General features: G+C 37.4%; 1 protein-coding gene across 2 annotated transcripts in view; it reads left to right on the forward strand.

Annotated features, from left to right (window-relative positions):
* Nucleotides 1-22,853, forward strand: part of LOC121426740 — a 28,565-nt gene that overhangs the window by 3,512 nt on the left and 2,200 nt on the right. Inside the window, exons 2-14 of one of the 2 annotated variants that reach the window (XM_041623121.1) lie at nt 6,256-6,566; nt 7,406-7,686; nt 9,409-9,629; nt 10,354-10,524; nt 11,573-11,718; nt 12,679-12,769; nt 14,204-14,328; nt 15,743-15,781; nt 16,609-16,709; nt 17,325-17,587; nt 19,490-19,571; nt 21,184-21,305; nt 22,195-22,346. In XM_041623121.1, the coding sequence (XP_041479055.1) occupies nt 6,256-6,566; nt 7,406-7,686; nt 9,409-9,629; nt 10,354-10,524; nt 11,573-11,718; nt 12,679-12,769; nt 14,204-14,328; nt 15,743-15,781; nt 16,609-16,709; nt 17,325-17,587; nt 19,490-19,571; nt 21,184-21,305; nt 22,195-22,346 (2,105 nt within the window). The remainder of the gene's footprint in view (nt 1-6,255; nt 6,567-7,405; nt 7,687-9,408; nt 9,630-10,353; nt 10,525-11,572; nt 11,719-12,678; nt 12,770-14,203; nt 14,329-15,742; nt 15,782-16,608; nt 16,710-17,324; nt 17,588-19,489; nt 19,572-21,183; nt 21,306-22,194; nt 22,347-22,853) is intronic. The other variant, XM_041623122.1, reaches the window with a different exon arrangement.

Consider the following 22,853-nt stretch of genomic DNA (forward strand, 5'->3'; position numbering starts at 1 on the left):
ATATAGTCAACCGAATTGGAGGTACTAGAGACAAGAGAAACGGCTCCTTTTCATTTTAATTTATGAAACACTAAAAGCTTCGCGCTTCGCGCGGGAGGGGGAAACTCCCCCTCCCTGCACCCACCCCCTAGGTAGCGCGCTTCGCGCGCTCTGTAAGTGTTGGCACCAAAGACCTTGGCACGCTTTGCGTGCATTTACCGCCCCCTCCTAATAAATGAAATCCTGGCTACGCGGTTGGCCATATCATGAGTGCTACGATCCGAAGGACATGTAGCATCGACTATGATACCAACAAACTATTGACAAAAAGGTTATGTTTTCAACGCAAAAACGAGAACATTTCTGCTCGCTCGCGGGTCATGACCGCACTGTTACATACCCATCCCACTTAAATGTTATTGTCTTATTTGCAGCGCTGAAAAAAAAGAAAAAAAATCATCACCTCCCCCCCGCTCATCACTTTTTAGAGACTGGGCGGGAGATTTAAAAAAAATCAGCTCGAACCCCCCCCCCCTTTCAAAAATCCTGCGTACGCGCCTGGGTATCATAGTGAGATTAACCATGATAATGAATATAAACTGCGTATCAAAAAAAAGTTTACACCTTGAAAAAGTCCTGTAAAATTATACATTTGTTATATCCTGAAGATTTTTCCACATTTTAACTTTGGTACAGATCCATTAAAGCAAATGACGATATAACTGTCGAAAAATATTTCCGCTTGAGTGAGCACCACCTACTTTTGAAAAAAAGTTAATGAAAAATGATTTGCGCAGAACTTTGAAATAGTTATGGGAATAAAAGAAGACCTTAATCATTAAGAACACGTGGAATTTAGCAAGAAAAATGATTTGAAGATATCTTTTACCTTTTGACTTGTTTCCTTGCCCAAAACACTTCGAAGAGTGCATTTCGCCCCACCCCACTCCCCCACACACCGAGGCCATCGTGACGATATTTGCTTTGCACTGAGCTGTGATTTACATGAAATGGCTTAAGCTTGATTTTCATTTTGTTAATCATAATTGCCAAGCTTGGGAAAAGTGTGGAGAAACAAGTATTAAATGAAAAATGAAATGTAAACCCACTTTCAATGATAAAAACTTAGTGAAAATAATGCTGGAGATGTCTGATATAAATTTTTGTTCAGATTCAGTTATGTCCTCAGATCCAGCTGGCACAAAAAGGGTACAGGTTGTGCTTACTAAGTGTTGAAATTTCAATTTGGGTGGCAAAATTGTTACAAAATGCTTGAATGTATCCGTTTATTTCAATTGACGAATTGACGAAAAGGGAAATGTATGAGAAATGTTTCGCAGGGTAAGTTTGATTTCATCTTTTCCCCTTGACACATGCAGCGTGAAAACGAGCATTTCTGCGCAAACAGATTTCTGCCAGCTTTACACAAATGGACAGTGCTCACTCAAGTGTATCATTCTGACAAAACTTTTACTCTCATTGGATAGATGAGACCCAAACCCAAGATTATATGTGAAAAAATCACCCACATGTTGTATACACTGTTAGAAAATTTATCCTTAACTAAAAGAAGTTCCTGCAGCAGAGTCTCGAGAACACCTGTAATCTTACCAGATTGCGTAATCTTACAGGAAATTGGTATCTGGTGTGTGTAATCTTACAAATTTCCTTAAATAAAACACTCTTTCCCCTTTTTCTAACAGACCTGTTCTGTTAAATTGCAGAAAAATTCCTGTTTCATGAATTTAAAGAATGATTCTGGTATTGCTTTCTGCAAAATCTTCTTTTATTTTTCTGTAAAATCAGGGTTTTTTTAACAGTGTATTTTTTAATTCCCAGGGTATTTTCAAAGTGTAATTTTTTTTGATACGCACTGTATATACTCGTTAAAAACTAACTCCAAACACATTCATCAAAATAATCATTAAAAAATCAACCTGAATATATCATTGTAGGGATTCATCACATTCAATTGAAACTATAAGGCCCATTTTCTGTAATCCGTTTATCTTTAGGCTATGATCAAAGTGAGTAATATGAGCCGAAAACATTGAGTGCCGAGTGAATCGTATTGAGCTAAATGTTTATTAAAAAAAAGACGCGAAGGAAGAATGGTAACGAGCAATAATGTTGTTCTATTTTTTTAAACGAAAATCTTATTTCATTTTATTTTGAACCGCTCTTTTGGAACTCGTTACCTAATTCTGTTATATTATCTAAATCTCTAAATGAGTTTAAAAGTGCATGTCTCCTAAACAAAACACTTCTAAACACGGCTTTCCATTTGTTGTAATGACTCGTTTTCACCCCTCTCTCTCTATTTCTTGGACTTATTTGTAATTATGTAATGATTATACTGTTATTGTTCAAATTAATGATAATGAAAATGGGGCCAATTTATACAAGCAGTTGTACTTTCTTTGATCCCTTCACGTGTAATATATCTCCGTAATGTCAATGATTTGTATATGTGTATATTTTGTAAATGGAAATAAATTTGAATTGAATAATTTTCTGAAACATGTCATTTAAGGTAATAAATCAGACATTCACTAATTGAGATTTGTGTCACAATTTGACATGATATAGTCTAACCACAATCTTAAACCAACGTTTGAATAAAATTAAACTCCGAATACGGGCACTGGAATTTTAGAATACAGCTTATTTAACATATAACTAGGATCAGATTTGCCACTTCGTAATTAATGATAACTCGGCATAAAAGGCGGACATGTCTTGCGAATTACCTTCATATCTTTAAGGGGAATCCAGCCTTGGCCATAAAATGTTGTGTTGGGAAGGAGAAAAATAAATTAAACAGAATGGTGAAAGTTTGAAAGAAATTGGACAAGCAATAAGAAAGTTATAGTTGCTTTAAAATTGAGATCACTAATACTATGTAGATTTCAAATTGGCAACTGGGTAAGTAAATTATGACAAGGGGCAAGGACAACTTTCCCATAGGCCATGTACTTTATTATCAGGGATTTGCGGTTTTCTCCTAAGTACCCATTCCCATGGGGCAGTAATCTAAATATAACCCATGTAGTATATTGTTTTATGTCCTCATGAAAGAAAAATATAATTTGAAATAAAACTTTTGGGAAAAATGACATTTTAGCCATAATATGTATTGGAGTACATTGAAGAGTAGTCCTTGCCTTACATCACTATGACATCCCATATGCGGCCAATTTGAAGTCTCCATGGGTATAGTGATTACCAATATTTACAACTTTTAAAAATTCATATCTTTCTTTTTGTTTGTCCAATATTGTTCAAACTTTCACCTATCATCTTGTCTGATTTTTCTTTTCCTTATAAAAAAAGTTTTTATTTGGGTTGGATTCCCCTTTAAAAGATAGGCCTACACCTGACATTGTCTTTAACGTACATCGCGAGTTAAAGACCTACCTTTATCTAGTTAATCTGTTTGATTGTTGAGTTAAAGTATTAGTTGGGCCTAAATTTAGCTTATTAATAGTTTTAATTGATGCTAATCGGGCCACCTTGACATATTTTGACTGCGGGGGGCCATATTCAAAGAAATGGGAGAGAAAGAGAGATGACAGGAAAGAGGGAAGGAGAGAGAGAGAGAGAGAGAGAGAGAGGGGGGGGGGGTGTGGGGTGCAGTGGTATTAAAACAAACAATGATCTATTATTAGTAATATTCTGTTAATCATGTTTAGTATGTTCATGCCTTCAGATTACAATCACCTTACTTACCTTATTGTAGAATCTATATCGTCATAAACAGATATCTTTATTACACCGATCACTTATAAAAAATAATGTTACGAAATGAATTGAAATGACGTTTTTCATGGAATTGCATAATGGCGTACCGAAGAAAATTTGTCAACGACCAAAGCGAGTGAGCCAATATAATTGTTTTTCTTAAGTTATTAATTAGTTCTGTCATAGATTTACTATTGAAAATCAATTGAGCTGATTATTTGTTTTCACATTTCTATGGAGGGGAGGGTGGGAGAATTCATGGCCCGTATTCTGAAGTAAGGTTTAACTTAAGAACATGGTAGGGAGCCAAACATTAAAAAATTCTAGTTATATTGTACATTTATTATGTTTACTGTTTACCCGGACATTATGAACAATTTGGATGTCACCGATATGAGCTAATTAATTGAATGTGTACTGCTAGTGATTTGTGCCACAATTGGCTCTCCGCATCAGATTGTTAAGCTTTTTTTTTTTTAAATTCAAACCTGAGTTCAGAATACGATTTTGCAGGATGTTTGATAGGAGGGGGGGGGGGGGGGGTGATGACAGAACGACCTAAATGAGACGCACGACTTATACCTCTCATTCTTATACTCTTCTTGCTTCGTTCTCCCCTTATTCCTTCCTATTTTCTTTTTTTTCTCCCCCTTATTTTCTTCTCTCCTCCGTCTTGAAAAATCATAAAGGGCGGTCGCCCCTACCCCCCCCCTCCTGTGGAATGGAGCCTCCCTAGCTCCTGAAGGCGCTATATAGTGATTGATCTTTAGAGATATATGCCAACCAGAAGCGTAATGAGCCAAATATTTGAGGGTACCAGACATGAAAGAAACTAAAAAAAAAAATACTGACATTTTCAATAAAAAATGAAATTTTGTGACAATCCTCGACATAACATTCGAAATAATATTTTATGATATCATATTTCATCGCTTTCCCTTGCCCTTTCTTTCTCTTTTTTTCTCTCTTTTTCTTTTTCTCTTGGTCGCGATTTTTGTTTGGGATCCATCTCCCCCAAGTGCCCCCATCTATACGCTTGTGACACACGCTAATGGTACTAACAATATTTAATTGATGGATATTCAGTGAGAAAATCTAATGATCAAGGAAGCAATTTCGAAAAAAAAGGAATTGAGGAAGGCTTAAGCCTCAACCCTTCGCCAATATGATATACATGTATAATATCCTTTACATGTATTTTCAAAAATTTCTGGTCATTCCAGGAGTTATGTTGTTTACACTACTATATTTACAGAGATTCTGAAAGAAAAGAAACTCTTATTATTGCTTTATCGAATTCGGGGCAAATGCTGAATTAAGCCGACTAATAAAAATAGGCTTCTTGATAAATGGCATAACCGGACGCTATAAAGAATGTTGGATGTGTGGCTGAAATTAGATAAAAATCCATATGCCAATTTGATGACCAATCGAGACTTTGATTCTGAAGCTTCTAAACAAACTATCAAGCAATACTTCTTTGTTCGACCAAAATAGAAACATGCTTTATTTTTAGCCGCCCGATCGAGATAGTGACAATATTCCATGAAGCGAGTAAACAAAAGATTAGATGAGAGGCAAGGTAAAGATGAAGTAAAAAAGAAAAGAAACACATCATAGAATGTAGGTCATTACGTATCAACATGTACTAATAGTGAGTTTGCAAAATACATGAGCGTTCAGAATAATGAGCATGTGGATGTCGTTATGGTTGGATGAATGAACAATATGCGCATTTACTAAGATAGTGACAATTATATCGAATGAACCCCCCCCCCAAAAAAAAAAAAATTGGAAATGCTCTTACAATCGAACCCCAGAAGACTTTGATAACAACAATAAAAAGTTATCACCACTCATGGAGAACACCCCCCCCCCTTAAAAACGTTTTGGCAAACTCAAAGAAGAACTGAAAATAAACGAACAACTCCCCTGGACCCGCTCCTGCGTTTAAGACAGTATTTCTGGTTCACATTATACAATATAGGTTGGTTTCTGTTTTTTCTTCTCTTTTTCTTGTCATTTTTTCTACGTCTCTTCCATGATCAATGTCTGCACTGGCAATAATGGATGTTGCAGCTTTGTTCATGGTACTATCTAAAACAAAATTTATATACAACAATAAACTGTTATAATTGTTGTATATAAATTTTGTTTTTAGTTATCATCATCACCACCACCACCAAGAATATCATCATCACCATCATTACCACTACCACCACCACCATCATCATCATCTTCATATTATTAACACCATCATCAACAGCATCATTATCATCGTTGTTGTGGACTGTTCGAATCCTTGGCAAAACGATAATCTACACATCGTGACTTTCCAATAAATGGAATGACGGAAGAAAAAAAAACAAACGAACGTACATTACGCCTGGCAGACCCCCCCCCGCCTGCCCCGTTGAGATAAAGAAAGTGCAAAATTCGCATCCCTAAAGCACCAAGAGACACGGGGTTCTTAAAAATTAGATTAGTTATGAAGTTATCATCATCATCATTCACTTGAACAATTTTTTTTTACAGATCTGTGCCCGAGACAGAATATAACAGACCTCAAGGGCACATTCGAGTGGGACTACACCCCTGCGGGAGAGTACGCCTTCTTACCATGCCCCAACGGGGGCTGGCTGGAGGAATACTTCCCCACCGCCCCTCCCATGATGGTGGCCTACCGCCCCTGCTACCCTCCCACGGAGAGGAAGGGGCTGAGGCAAATTTTCTACGAGGGGGCTTTCTGGGGCGAGCCGGTGACTGAGATCTGCCGCTGGAGTTCGGAGACAACGTGGATGCTGGAAGACATCCTGAAGGCCATCCGAGAGGAAATCTTGGACATGGTAACCCACTGCCCCCATAAATCTGAGGAGTATGATATGAAAGGATTGTCTGACGTTTTATCCGACAGTCTGTTTTAATCGTATAGTTACCATGGTAACAGTGCTTTCTTAGCCAATCGAAGGCAAAGAAAGCTGACAAATTTTCGGACGACAAATGCTTGTGAAGCACCCTCCTAGTGGTTTTACATTTGCCTGAGGAAAAAAACCCAGACCCCCAGTAATTCTACATATCTACATGTCATGTGGTAATTTGATGAATGAGGGGGGGGGGTGGTTGTAGGTTTAAATCTGTTTTCTTCTACAGATGGGATGGATAGGGCGATGTATCTCTTGTCGTCTGATATACCAGCTGAATGGGGGGGGGGGAAGGGTGTGGTTTTGCGAAATGAAATAGGTCAGCATTGTATTGTGAGCTTAGGAATTATATGATGATAAGAAAAGTAGAATGGGCTATTCATCTTGCAAAACCGGGTTATATAGGCCCTATTTTAGATGAGGTAATCCATCATTTTAATGGCTAATCGTTATCTTAATTCTTATACCATAAGTTCCGATATCAAACATCTTGTACAAGCATTGTGTATGTTGATCATTAAGTTTTTGTTTTATTATTTATTCATTTTTTCATTCGTTCATTTAATTATTTGTTCATTAATTAATTTGTTTATTCATTCATTTATTTATTTATGGGGGGATACTTTCCCGGGTGTACTTTGTTGCTTAACGATTGTTAACAGAAGCGAACGACTGAGACAATCAAGGCAAATTATAATCCCATGTATCCATAAAAAACACTTTTACAGTCATATATACACCAAATGATGTTTCAACCTCTTTAGATCGACAACACACCAAGCAACAACTACAACAGCAACAACGTCACCCGCGTCGTCTACCACCTCCGCGAGGCCAGTCTCTTGCTCAACTCCGTCCCCTCCCATTACCTCACCGAGGTCGACGTCCTCTTTGTGGCATCGATGATCGACACGTCCATCAGCGCCGGCGTCGAGGGACTCTACGCGGTCACCTCTGAGCTCGGTCAGGAGGTGGTCAAGCTCGCGGACCGGATGCTGGACCTTGATATTTGGACTTTGCTCAAGGCCCATACTTCTTGTCTCAGGTATGCCTGACATGGAGCCGTTATTGACCTACTAATGCGACTGTCACATCACTAACGAAACCGACCGAAGTGGTTTTCATTGGTAATAGCGTATTTTGATAATCACTCCACAGACACTTTCTACATCGCACCATGGACTGCTCAGGGTTTTTTGTCGGAAGTCTATGGACCGGGACAGCAGATCGTCCAAAATTCGGACTGGACGAAAAGTTGCAAATATATCGATTGTCCATCAGAGCTTAGGACGACACTGCTGTTTTGATTAAGCAATTTTCGACAAAGACTGTTTTGTCATTGAATGGCTTTTGGCAATAGATTCTCTGTGTTATAGAAAGCGTTTGAATAGTGATTGCGAAAATTTTCTAATAACGGAATAGTTTCGGTCGGTCAAGAGTCGGTTTCGAAGCGCAAACAAATATATGCCGAGCTTTCCTTTTCAGATCCAGCTTCCGGTAATGTCCGGAAAAATACTTCTCTACAATTTTACTCCTTGTTGCACATTTCAAAAGACATTCGAATGGCGTGCAGAACATTCGCACTCTGCTAAATTCATTACATCCCATACATTCCACATTATTTTAAAGAACGCTTATTGTCTACATAATTCTTAACATTTGCCAAGTTGTTACGAAATCAAGCACAACATAATTATGCACCCTTTATTTGTTTTTAAATCCTATACCCTTGTTACTATCATCGACAAAGACGTTATTCGAGATCAAACCAGTACGTTTCTGGTTTTGTCCCTGTGAATTCTGCAGCCAATAATAGAAACCTAACCGCAAACTATCATTTAATCATCTTTTCAGAGTAATGCTCTTGCATCAGATTGTCCAAACAGTTCTTTGCGGTCAATGCTCGAAAAGGATTGATTAGAAGATGCCTTGTAATAATTGGTATTTTGATCCTTTTGCGCTTCTCGGCAATACTAATATTTTTATCTTTGTCAAGTTATAAGGGATGAAAGAAACTCCCTTCGTGGCCAATTTACTGATCGGATTAAGAGATCTTTGCGATTCTATATTTGTGTCTCAAAGTCACTGTGTCAATAGTCACACAAGTTTGTGTACATCACGTCACGTTTCTTTCTTTACTCATTTGGTTGCCGTAGAGTCTTTCTCTTTGATTAAAGTCATTTATGATTTGTTGATTTTAATTTCTTTAATTTCAAAGAGAACTAGAATATAGTGCACATTTTGTAAGCCAGTATACGGGCTAAAACCAACGTGGTTTGCCAAAAGAAAAAGAAGAAAATGACCTTCTAAATTGAGAAAAAGCCTTAAGCATGGTGGGGTTGGTACTTTTTATCATTCGAGAGTTCTCAATGTTAGCGTTTGTTTGATAATAAATCGTCGTTTAAGTGTCATATTTTTAATCATGAAACTAACGCTGTAAATTTCATAGTTATCACATTTGATTATAGAGTACCAAAATTTGGCTGGTCACCATTCACATGCAGTCGATCTAAATTTATTTTAAATCCTTGGAATTTAGAGTGTTCATAAATTGCAAATATGTATGGGGGTGGGTGGGGGGGGGGTAATGTCCTTGAAATCGCCTTAGGAATGTATATTCCTTTTACGATTCATGATATATATATTATAATTCTTTGTATTATCTACATAGGCCTACCTAGTATTGCTGATTTTCCGTAAAAAATGTTCCTTTCGCTATTCATGATTTTAAAACTTTTAACATTCAATTTAATCCCCACATACCTAGTATTGCAGATAATCTCGAAATCTACACCGAGCACGTCATCATGGGTATATTCGGCGACAAACTGACGCACTACGGTCGCAATCTTTACATCGAAGTCGAACAGACGACGCCGGAGTACGTGGATCATCTGCCGAATAGATGGGTAGTTGTACCCGAAAATGAAGGAAACTCGGCACCGGAACCGGTCGTATCGATCGAGTTTCAGTGGGGTAAAATTGCAGGTGAGATACTCATGGTGGAGATGGAGGGACATTTTGTTTGATTGTTGCACAATGAATTCTAAATACGACCCATATGTTTTGTTTGATATCGATAATACAAACAAAAATCTACCACGATTTCATAAAATTTTCATCAGTCATTATATTGTGGTTTTTTTTTTGGTAAATCTATAAGTTATAAAACATGTTATAGACCATTATATGTTTTATGGAAAGTCACTCTAGAAGAAGAAAAAAAAAATAATAAAAAAAAAGATTACAAAAAAAGAAAGATATACGACTTTCTATGAAAATGATGACAGGGTTATATTATTCCGGGATATTATTGCTCACTCCCCGGCAATGAAAGTGTTTTTACGATCATGCAGGGTTTTTTTTCGGAAAAGGCAGTATTCTTATCCATTTTTCATTCTGAATAGAATGAAAAATGTTGCTGTTTGCTTTTTTTAATTTCATATTCATTTAAGCAATATGTAGTTGTGTTTTTTGTCATTAAGTTATCAAAATTCCACTTGGATTAAAAAAAAATAATTTATTTACGGATATGTTTCAACATATAATGTGGAACCTGTTGCGAAAAGGGCAGCTCAAATAATAATTACACATTTTCGTCCAAATACGCGTTTTGATTGGTTAAAAATCAACTTTCGTTTTGAGCGCAACTCATGTGTAGTATTTTTCATGATATATACTTCCATCATTCTCGATCATTCCTTTATGTTAGCGGTGAAACGTCGGAATCAGACGGATGGGAGATCGCATAAGATCCGGGATGGAGATCGGGACAGAAGGAGAAACCGGACTTTATTCGATGACCGGTTCGATCGGAGAGATCCGGGGGTATATGCCGTTCCTTCATACAAGCTTAGGGCTACAGCCATTGTTTATTACACAGGTATATTGTGTTCACCTAGCTTCTCCATTTGTATCTTAATCAAAATTCACTTTCACTCATGACAAGACCCACGGTATATCTTGGTTGTTTTTATGTTTTATTTTTAACGATGTTTTCTGTTGGCAATATTTTTTTTTCTAACCTGCAACATCAAAATTTCATTCCAATCTGTCATACATTGAGGAGCCCACAATAAACCAGTTTTGCTTTCGAGTGGGGTCCTCCAGTTTCGCAATTTATAGATCATGCTGTCTTTTGTCTGTATTGAGTTTTTAACATCTATTTTGAATTGATTAAATGACCTGGGTATATTGTTTATGGCACTGACTGGTTATGATTGTATTAATTTGTTTTATATTTTGTTGAAAATCAAATAAGTGAAACGAGATGAAAGGAAAATGAAACGGTATAATGTGGCCGGAAACTTTGTTAGTAAACATCGCCATCCTTTTCCCGAGAGCAAAGAGAACGACTACTCCAAACTCATCCCCCCCTAACCCCCCCCCCCACACACACACCGTAACTCTCAAATCAACACTTATTTTGTAATAAATATAATGTTAGGTCTACATAAAGTCCTAGCTGAAATTTTCGATTAAAAGTATAATGTTAAAAACTACAATACAATGAGTTAACCCCTTAATACCCTGTTTGGGAAAGTGGGGGGGGGGGCAGCCCCAAACTTCCACATGTAGGTATATCACTCATGATAGTTCGCATTTCAATAGGGAATCAAAGTGCTTTTTTATAAACTCTACTGAAAAAATAGTGCTCTTTAAATAGTTTGCGACAGATTTGTTGTTATGTGTAGAAATATTGATTAGATGATATTACAGACCAAATGAAAAATATGATATTATACGAGTGATGGTTATTACCGAATAGTTTACTCTTAAAATGTTTTGAACCCCTGCAGTCCAAAACAGTTCACTTGGATAGCTTAGCCCTATTCTATATAGAATACTTCCAATGTTTTGACCAATGAACTTATTAAAAGACTAATGAGATAATTTTTGTTGACAAAATTACCCCTTTCTTTCCCCAAAAGGCAAGTTCTTCGTGAGTGAGTTGTCTCAGATAGCCCCTGTCGATGATACTGTGCTCGTATACATTAAGGCTTACGCCGATGGCGTCCCCGTGGAAGAGATCACCGAACCGCTCTCAATCACTTTCTACCACACCAGCGATAGCCAGGTAATTGGACAGTCACACCAAGCAAACAGATTCCAAACCGGCCAATGGTCTGTCATTGGTAATAACGGAAAAGATTTGATCGTTCTGTGTCGGTTTCACCTGTGAGGACTGTGGTATTAATGATTTAGGGGGAACTGAACAAATCAGTGTTTCCTTTCTCCCTTTCTTTCTTTCTTTCTTTCTTTCTTTCGTCCGTCCTTCCTTCCTTCCTTCCTTCCGTCCGTCCTTCCTTCCTTCCTTCCTTCCTCCCTTCTTCCTTCCTTCCTCCCTTCCTCCCTTCCTTCCTTCCTTCCTTCCTTCCTTCCTTCCTTCCTTTCTTTCTTTCTTTCTTTCTTTCTAATTCCTTCCTTCCTTTCTTCCTTCCTTCCTCCCTTCCTTGCTTCCTTCCTTCTTTTTTCCCTTTTTTTCTTTCCTTTTTGGAAGGGGGGGGGGGGGGTAGGCCTTACTAGTTTTAGTTAGCTCATTATAGCAGTGAGTCGGTTGTTATCCTTTTGAACGCAATCGTGATTCTGCAGAATCGTGATTTGAATCATGATTCTAATCATGATTCTAGGGTAAAAAAGTGTCGAATAAACGCACTCTTGGATGATTCCGAAATAGAACAGATGTTTTATTCAGAAAGATTTAAACCTCGTCAGAGACGGCATTAAAAAAAGGGGGCGGGGAATGAATTATTCAGGCAAGAAAAAGAAATAAGAGGATATGAAAGTTAGGAATCAAAGGAGAAAGAGATGGAGTGGCAATGTGTTGTCGTATCTTTGATCCTTCCATTAGACCTATCCTACTCATTCTTTTAGAATGATTTGATATTATTTTTTCTTAAGTATATACCTACACGTATCTCTAATTTCATTGTTATTTTTTCTTATATAGGCCTATATTCTCATGAATTGGAATGAAAACTCAATCTTTGTAAGTTTACGTGGTTATTTTAGTTAATGATTTGAATTTTTCCCAAAGCAGGATGACTTACCAGACTGGGCTGAATTTGCCTGCGGGTCAGCTCGGCTTCTTAGTTCAAGGGAACCCGTACCTGATCTCGTTCAGCATGGTAAGATTGTTTTTTATAGGCCTATGTGTTTCTGCTCATGCTCAACATTTTTTAAGGATGTTATTTGCTTAATTGAACTAATTTGTAGTGAATTTTTAGTCAAGTCATGGATGATTTATTTTGGAGCGGTATGAAGGAAGTAATGTTTTAGAGGTCACGGAGATCGCTTCGATACAAAATATGAGGCGAAATGCAATTTTCCATTTCGAATCACTATAAATCTACTCCTTAAGGAGTGTTTCCAATTGTGTCGTTTTTGTTCTTTCATCATAAAAAGAATACACATCCATATGAACATAAATGATTAACATTAACTACTCAAAATACACCTCGATAATACAGTGCGACTAGTCTTCTATCGTAGCCGGGGGGGGGGGGGGCAATGGAGCAATGAATAAGGGAGATTTAGAAGAAAATTTACGATTAGGGATGAGGAGAACACACGTATTCATTTTGCTTTAATAACTTTTCTTACAATATTATGGAAATCCGCATTTTTTTGGGGAAAATTATACTTATCTTCTGTTGACATTTACAATGGAGTACAAAGGTGTCTTATTCAAGAGTGTGGATAATTGGTATTCCGTGCATATTCTATAGATGACGAATTAGATCGCCACTGTCAGATGACGACAATTCCATCAAAATGAAAGCTTATAAAATAATATATGCAATATTTGTATAGCGTTTTGTGCAATTTTCCCAGGTGCTGAATTATCTGCATATTATTACCCAAGCTTTCTCCTGTTCAGGTGTTCGAGCAGTAACGGAAATCCTTGCACCCTGACTAGAGGTGCACAAATGAGCATAATTGCACTCATTAGCACCCCTTGGGTTGCTGCTATTGTACCAACCCCTAGGGTTCAAATTTCAATGAGGACCCATCGGTAGACCAGCAGCACCATGATTGATGCTGCTGAGTAGGGCCATCCTCCCGTTTTCATATATCAATTCACATGTTTCATTCTATATGTATTGTTAATTGTTTTTAATGGAAATAAATTCAATTAAATTCAATTCAACTCCTATTTATCAGTGCGTACGTCTGAATCCCGTCACACAAAAGTTAGTGATTGATCGTTCGCCCGATTTTTACGATCAATTCTATGCCCTACATTATAAAGATTAAAGTCAATGAAATCAATCATAAACTAATAACAAAGAAACGTGCGGAGAGTAACACCTTGCGAAACTTGAACCAAGAACCTTGTGGTTCAAAGTCCTGAGTCTTACCCACTTTGCCACAACACCTGAAATATATATATAGATATGAAAGAATTAAATGTAACGAGAAATTATTTCTTTAATTCTCATATTTGTAATCATTTAATACAAAATGATTCTAGGTGGTTTGATTTGGTTGAAGATTCATTTCATTCTATTCATTCCAGGTAATTGTTCTGATTACCAGTCCTTTCCGTTTTCTTTTAACAGTTGAGCTCGAGTGGGATTCGTCCCATTGCACGATGAATTTCACGAACGAGAACTACACCATCTGTATGTGCACTATCTTAGATATCATTGGGTTGATTAAAGATGAGCTGCCGACACAAGAACCGGTACGTGTATTAATGGGAAAATATCTTCGCTTTCGTCGTAGTCGTTTTCATCATCTTACTGATCAGGATCATAATCATATCCATCTATACGGTATCGTCATCATGACCACTATTAACTTTATGATACATATCACTATCACCAGCCGCTGCGACATCGTTATCTTTATCTATACCATCATTATCATCATCATCGTCATCAACGTAATCATCATCATCATCATAGCCATCATCATCATCATCGCCATCAACGTAATCATCATCGTCATAATCATTATCGTTATCATCGTCATCATCATCATCGTCATAATCATCATTATCATCATCGTTATCATTATCGTCACCATCGTCATTATCAGTAACATCATCATTATCATCATCGTCATTATTATCATTATCGTCATCGTTATCATACTCGTCATTATCATCAACATCATCATCATCATCATCGTCATCATTGTCATCAACATAATTATCATCATCATCATCATCACCATCAACTTCAACATCATCATCATCACCATCATCATCGTCATCATCATCATTGTCATTATCGTCACCGTCGTCATTCTATTCTTTGTCATCATTCTATTCTTTGTCATCATTGCATCGTCGCTATCATCCTTAATTGATAACAATATCACTAATCTTCATCATCGTCGTCGTCATCATCGCCGGTATGTGTATTGATGTGAAAATATCTTCGGTTTAGTCGTAGTCGTTTTCATCATCTTACTGATCAGGATCATAATCATAACCATCTATACGGTATCGTCATCATGACCACTAATACCTTTATGGTACATATCATTATTATTAAGGACTTCGTGATCTTTCTCATCATCATCATCATCATCATCATCGTTATCATCATCATCATCATTATAGTCATAATCAGCATCATCATCGTCATCATTGTCATCATAATTATCATCATCACCATCAGCTTCAACTTCAAGATCCTCATCATCATCATCATCATCACCATCATCATCATCATCATCATCATCACCATCATCATCATCATTCATCATCATCATCGCCATCATCATCACCATCATCATCATCATCATCATCATCACCATCATCACCATCATCATCATTGTCATCATCGTCATCATTGTCATCATCGTCACCGTCATTCTATTCTTTGTCATCATTGCATCGTCGCTATCATCCTTAATTGATATCAATATCACTAATCTTCATCATCGTCGTCGTCATCACCGCCACCACCACCACCACCACCACTGTGCACCATTACAATCACCGTCACTCCCATTGTTGACTTTGATTAGCATATTCTAATCGGTTACCCTGATTATTATTTTTTTTAGAAGAGCATAAAAAGATTCCCTTTTGATATGATAGAAAAGAATCAATTCAATATGTTCAAATCCTTTTCTGTTATTTTCAGACCACACCTGAAACAGCACCGGGACCGCTTGAATTTATTGTAAGTTGACGCCCATATTCTAAGAACACACTTTGAGACTTGAAACTAATGAATAATTAAAACTACCTAAAATCATTTTCACTGCCTTAATGAAGTGTTATCGTCATTACGATATGTATTGAAGAATACTTTATAGACATAATAATATTGAAATATCTGAAACACTGATATCCTCTTATGATAAAAATTATGATAATAGTAGGGATAATTACAATAATAGTGATAATAATAACAATAATAATAACAACAATGATAATAATAATGATAATAACAATAATAGATAATAGTGATAATAATAATAATATTAATAATAATAATAATAACACTAATAATAATAATAATGATGATAATAATAACAACAACAATAATAATAATGATGATAATAATAATAATAATGATATAATAATAATAATAACATCCTTTTGTCCTTACATCTATGAGCCTAAAGCCTTAATCAATTTATATATCTGCAATTGTACTCTTTCTATTATATTTGAAATAACGTATACGGCATTTTGTTTTGTGTATGTAATGCCACTGTATTGTAAGTCTATTTTCATTCTGTATATGTGCATATCTATTTGTAATTTTTGTAAACCCGATGTGAAATGAATTTCCTACACAGGACAATAAATACATTCAATTCAATTCAATTCAGAGCCAAATGGTTCGTTTTCTCAAAATATCGATTAAGCTATTACATTGCAAAACTGCAGTGTTAGTAATGATTTTCTATAATAGGACCATACATCAGAGTGTTGATTCAAATAAAGCCTTATTTTCGTCTGAATATACCCATTTCATTTCATATCTTATATCTCTCTCAGGGGATTCCAAACTCGCTCGGTCTGACGATAACAAGCTACATTGGTTATAGTATATCAATCATAAGTCTACTACTCACTATCCTGACCTATGCGATCTTTCCGTAAGTTTGACATAACAGTTTTTATCATTTTTTCTAATTCGAGAAAATGGAGAGAGAATATTTACCCCTCTCCTTTTGTGGTTTCAGTTTGGGCCCATAACGAAATAGGTTTCAAGATCAAGCTTTCGGTAATCTGTTGATTTTGGCCATTGTTTTGGGGGACAATATTCACAAAAACTTCGGTTACTTTGACAATCCTTAAGAAGAGTAAACAATTTTGTAGATCAAGTTACTAAAACACCATGTCAACATCTTCATAAGATAACTGTCATTTCGTTTCGTTGGCGGCGACCTGAGGGGGTGGACAGGCGCGGCGTGCCCCCCCCCCCCATTTTAGAATTTTGCACAAAAAAATTATTGGAAAAGATCGTCTTGTCCCCCTAGATGCACACACACACACACACATACACCCTCACACAAAATAAACCTACGAAATCGCCACCTATTTCATGTATTTATTTATGATGTAAGGAAAGGGTAAAAAAGTTTCATTGTGTGATCTACTGACTATATTTATCTATTTATTTACTCGTTCCTCTATCCTGCTACTCGTTGATGACTTCCTTCCTCATATTATTAACTAATCAATCTTTCTGTGTTTGCATACGAACCTAGGAAGCTCCGTCGTGGTCGTCCGACTCTCATCCACGTCAACCTCTGCGTGGCCATCCTGCTCCTCCTCGTCCTCCTCATCTCCTCCGTGGCCTTCTGCAGCAACGTCATCGGCTGCCGGGTCGCCAACATCTTCCGAATCTACACCATCCTCGTTTCGCTCATGTGGAACGGTGTCGAGGCTGTCCACATGTACATGACCCTTGTAAAGGTCTTCAATTCGCAAGCGTCTCACTTCGTTCTTAAGGCTGGCTTGGTAGCATGGGGTAAGTTTGGTGGTGGAGTTGGTGACGGTAGTAGTAGAAGTTTTTGTAGTAGTGGTAGGAGTAGTAGTAGTAGTATTAGAAGTGGTAGTAGTGGTAGTAGCAGTGGTAGCAGCAGCAGTAGTAGTAGTAGTAGTAGTGGTGGTCTACTTTCAAAGTCTTCGGACTTTGAAACAGAGGGCCGTGGGTTCGAATCCCAGCCATGGCGTAATTTCCTTCAGCAAGAAACTGATCCACAGTGTGCTGCACTCAACCCAGGTGAGGTAAATGGGTACCGGTAGGAAGTATTTCTTCAAAAAGCTGTGTGCGCTATATGAACGCCTAGCTTAGCCGGGTAATATAGGAGCGCCTTTAGCACCTAACAAGGTGGATATGCTCAATATAAATACCCTATGTTATCATTACTATTATTATTATTATTAGTAGTAGTAGTAGTAATAGCAGTAGTAGCAGTAGTAGTAGTAGTAGTAGTAGTAGTAGTAGTAGTAGCAGCAGTAGCAGTAGTAGTAGTAACAGTAGTAGTAGTAGTAGTAGTAGTAGTAGTAGTAGTAGTAGTAGTAGTAGTAGTAGTAGTAGTAGTAGTAGTATAGTAGCAGCAGTAGCAGTAGTAGTAGTAGTAGCAGTAGTAGTAGTAGTAGTAGTAGTAGTAGCAGCAGTAGCAGTAGTAGTAGTAGTAGTAGTAGTAGTAGTAGTAGTAGTATAGTAGTGCAGCAGTAGCAGTAGTAGTAGTAGTAGTAGTAGTAGTAGTAGTAGAAGCAGCAGTAGCAGTAGTAGTAGTAATAGCAGCAGTAGTAGTAGTAGTAGTAGTAGTAGTAGTAGCAGTAGTAGCAGTAGTAGTAGTAGTAGTAGCAGTAGTAGCAGTAGTAGTAGTAGTAGTAGTAGTAGTAGTAGTAGTAGCAGCAGTAGCAGTAGTAGTAGTAGTAGCAGCAGTAGTAGTAGTAGTAGTAGTAGTAGTAGTAGTAGTAGTAGTAGTAGTAGTAGTAGTAGTAGTAGTAGTAGTAGAAGCAGTAGTAGCAGTAGTAGTAAACGAAGTAGTATTAGTAGTAGTGGTAGGATATAGTAGTAGAATTCTTGTACAGGTCATCAACTTGAAAGCGACTCATTTTGTTCTCTATATAGGCAGGGGTGGCTGGTGGCTTGGCTTGAACAAGGGGCGAATAAGGGATTTGCTTTATAACAGGGACCAATTAAAAAACACGAACAAAATCATAAACGAAGGAGGTATATATCCCCGATTCCTCTGGGTCTGCCCCTAGTTTCATGCAGGGGATTAGTCAGCTGTGGAAATGCATAATCCATAATCTTGATCGAATTTGGGTTCCGCTAATCCCTAGTAAATTACTTTCAGGTTCCTAATTTGTATGGATATGGCTACAAAGTTCGTACTAATACTTAGTTAATACTAAATCTTAAGAAAATGTCTCGTCGCACTGAAGTAATAGTTATGGTAGTAGTAATGCAGTAGCATTATTTGTAGAAGTAGTAGTAGTAGAAGAAGTAGTGGTAGTGTAGTAGTGTAGTAGCAGTAGTTGTAGTAAAAGTATAGTGTAGTAGTAGTAGTAGTAGTAGTAGTAGTAGTAGTAGAAGAAGTAGTAGTAGTAGTAGTAGAGAGTATACTAATTTGTAAATCAAGTTACTAAAACACTATGTCAACATCTTCATCATCTTCATAAGATAACTGTATTAATAGTAGAAATTGTCCTTATGGTAAAATATTCTAAACATATCCGCCATAAAACTCTCTTACAATGGAATATATATTTTTAATTCTATTTAACGCTAAAGGGACGCTGTAACAAAGCAATCGCTGTAGTCATAACTTGATGCTACGAACATGTTAAATATCAACGATGCTAAGTTCTCCTCATTGTCTCATTAGTTCAAATGCTTTTCTTTAATCTCCAGGTTTACCCCTGTTTGTAGTGCTCGTTGCTGCTGCAGTTAACACTGAGATTTACGACGGGGTTATGATCAACTGTACATTCAGGTATATATTAATAAAGAAATATATATATGAACAATCATTAAGGCCTATTGACCCAGACACGTTGCCGTGGATTCGTGGGAATCGTTGCGACTTTGATCAGACTTTCCATTTTTTAATGTGAATAGTTGCAGTTTATCCCCTTTTCTTTTTATTATTGTTATATTTAAAAAAGCTTGTTGATTTCAACTAGGTCGATGAGAATATTTTACATCGAAATTAGATTTAAAGAGGAATACAGCCTTGGCCATGTGTTGGGAAGGAGAAAAATAAATTAAACAGAATGGTGAAAGTTTGAAAGAAATCGGACAAGTAATAAGAAAGTTAGAGCTGCTTTAAAATTGAGATCACTAATACCATGTAGATTTCAAATTGGCAACTCTGGGAGTAAATTATGACAAGGGGCAAGGACAACTTTCCCATAGGCCATGTACTTTATTATCAGGGATTTGTGATTTTCTCCTAAGTACCGATTCCCCTGGGGCAGTAATCTAAATATAACCCAGGTAGTATATTGTTTTATGTCCTCATGAAAGAAAAATATAATTTGAAATAAAACTTTTGGGAAAAATGACATTTTAGCCATAATATGTATTGGAGTACATGGAAGAGTAGTCCTTGCCTTACATCACTATGACATCACACATGCGGCCAATTTGAAGTCTCCATGGGTATAGTGATTACCAATATTTAAAACTTTTAAAAATTCATAACTTTCTTTTCGTTTGTCTCTAATATTGTTCAAACTTTCACCCATCACCTTGTCTGATATTTCTTTTCCTGACAAAAACAAGTTTTTATTTGGGTTGGATTCCCCTTTATAATTAAAATCAGGGGCCCGTTTCATAAAGAGTTACAACTGTTCTGACTTTGCCATTATTGTAACTACCATGATAACCTTGATTTTGATTGGCTGCTGAGCCCTGTTGCCATGGCAAGGCTACAACAGTTGTAACTCTTTATGAAATGGGCCCCAGGTTCTTTGTGAGTAATGTTGCCATGGTAACGAAGGAGGTGGAATTTCGGGTAGACATAAGTATCATGTATCCCTATAAGTTTCTCAAGAAACCGAATCTAGTCCTCAGCGTAGTTTCGCATGACAGTTTTCAGATTCTCCCAAAGAAAAACTATTGATTATTTACCATTCATCATAATTGCATGAAAGTTGAGTTTCATTTTCTAGATAGGCTGCAGTAATCCTGTGAAGATTACTTTAGAATGAGGAAATATTAGCAAGTGCATATTTTGTTTCCCTTTCTCCTCTTTTTTCGAAGTTTGTTCGTTCTTACGTTAGCTCTCATGCACGCTACTTGTTTTGACGTTACTTGATTTGACGTTGGTCATTTTGACGTCACTTGTTTTTTAAGTTACTCGTATCAACTTCACTCGCTTTTACGTTACTCGTTGACGTTACTCGATTTGACGATACTCGTTTCGACGTTACTCATTCTGACGTTATTTATTTTGACGTTACTCGTTTTGACGATTCTCGTTTCGCCGTTGCTCGTTTGGACATTATTCATTTTGACGTTATTCGCTTTGACGATTCTCGCTTCGACGTTACTCGTTTTGACCTCTGACCTGTACCATCATCATATTTGTTTATCTTTAACAGTTGTCGTTTGAGTACTGCCGCCTTCTACTGCTTGTTCCTCACGCCAATGCTCATCATCGTCCTCTTCAACAGCATCGTGTTCGGGCTCGTCCTCCGTGTCATCAGAAAAATATATAAAACTGGTAAGCAATGACCACGGTCTAAACTGCGGACAGAGAAGGAAAGGGCGAGAGGGTTTCTATCCACTAGATTTCCTTATAGCAGATGGTCTAGTTGTCAGATCGTAGACACCATCATAGCTGTTTATGATACCTCCTTTAGGAACTCGGCAGGACAGCGTTTTGCTAGGTTAATCAATCGTAAGACGACATATATTACTCTCTGGTCTTTTTTTTATCTAAGTGGAGACAGTGGCAGAGTGGGGATTCGAACTCACAACCTTGCGATTGTGAGTCCAATGCTCTAACCTCTGGACCACACGACCTGACTTGGTCAGGTCTGCTATCAATTTAGTCTAATTCTCAGATTGTAGGCCTACACACGATCATGGCTAAAACCACTTGGTATGCAATCAGTTTGGTCCAACGATAATCATTACTTGGTCTAATACTCATTTGGGCTAACTGCCATTAAGTCTAATGCCCGTATAATCTATGTAATGTCCAATTTGTCTTACTATTTACCATTGCCACATACATATGGTTTATAAACGTTTCATGTAATCATGTAGTATATGTGGCATTAGACCAACTGGATATTGCATGAAAGGTGTATAGCCTAACTGGAAACTGGAGAAAATTATAATGGGCTAAGTGGCAATAGGTGAAAATGCTAAGTAGACGAATGTGTTGTAGCCGAGCAGGGAACAGTCCTTTCAGTATGTGACCAAACGGAAAGGAGACATGGGTGTGACCAAATGAATAGTGTGTATAGGTCACATCGGAGTTTACAGATAGTGGATCTGGAAGGAAAAAAAATTTAAAGGAAAGGATGCGTTAATCTGCTTCTTATTTTGTCTATGAATACGATTTTTAAATATGAATCTTTCTTTCAACTCATTTTCTTCTACAGATGGTAAGAAGACACTATTGAATCAGCTCAAAGGTGCCGTTGCCCTTCTAGCTCTTCTGGGTATCTCATGGATCTTCGGCGCGGCTGCTGCTGTCAACTTTCAAATCGTCCCGTCAGGATACGAACCCCAAGCTACTGCTAATACCTTCCAGGTTAGTTGGTGTTATTGTGTAACCATGGACGGAAATCCCAGGGGGACGCTCCCCCTACCTATAATAGTAGGGGGACACAATAATACCAAATGTCCCCTACTACTTTTTGGTCTTTTATGATGGAATGAAAGTAAATACATCATTGAAGTCGAAATCAGACATGTATTTTGGAGGAGATGACCTTACTTATTGGGGATGATAATTATAAAAGCCAATTTTTATAAAGCGCTTTTTCCAGAATGGCCCAAAGCGCGTTTCAGTATATTATTACCCCGGTCATTGGATACATTTCAATCAAGCACGAAAAGTGCACAATTTCCACTCCCTTGGAAGCATTCCTTGCATTCGTCGCAGCCACATTATGGCGCTAGCAAAATCAAACATACAATACCTTTCGCATCCTACCGGGAACCCATTTAGCACCTGGGTCGAGAGTGGCAACGTGTGGATCAACGCCTTGCCAAAGGACGCTAGACCGCGGTGGGATTCGAACACACGACCCTCTGT

Source organism: Lytechinus variegatus, chromosome 13 (assembly GCF_018143015.1).
Source record: "Lytechinus variegatus isolate NC3 chromosome 13, Lvar_3.0, whole genome shotgun sequence".
NCBI lineage: Eukaryota > Metazoa > Echinodermata > Echinoidea > Temnopleuroida > Toxopneustidae > Lytechinus > Lytechinus variegatus.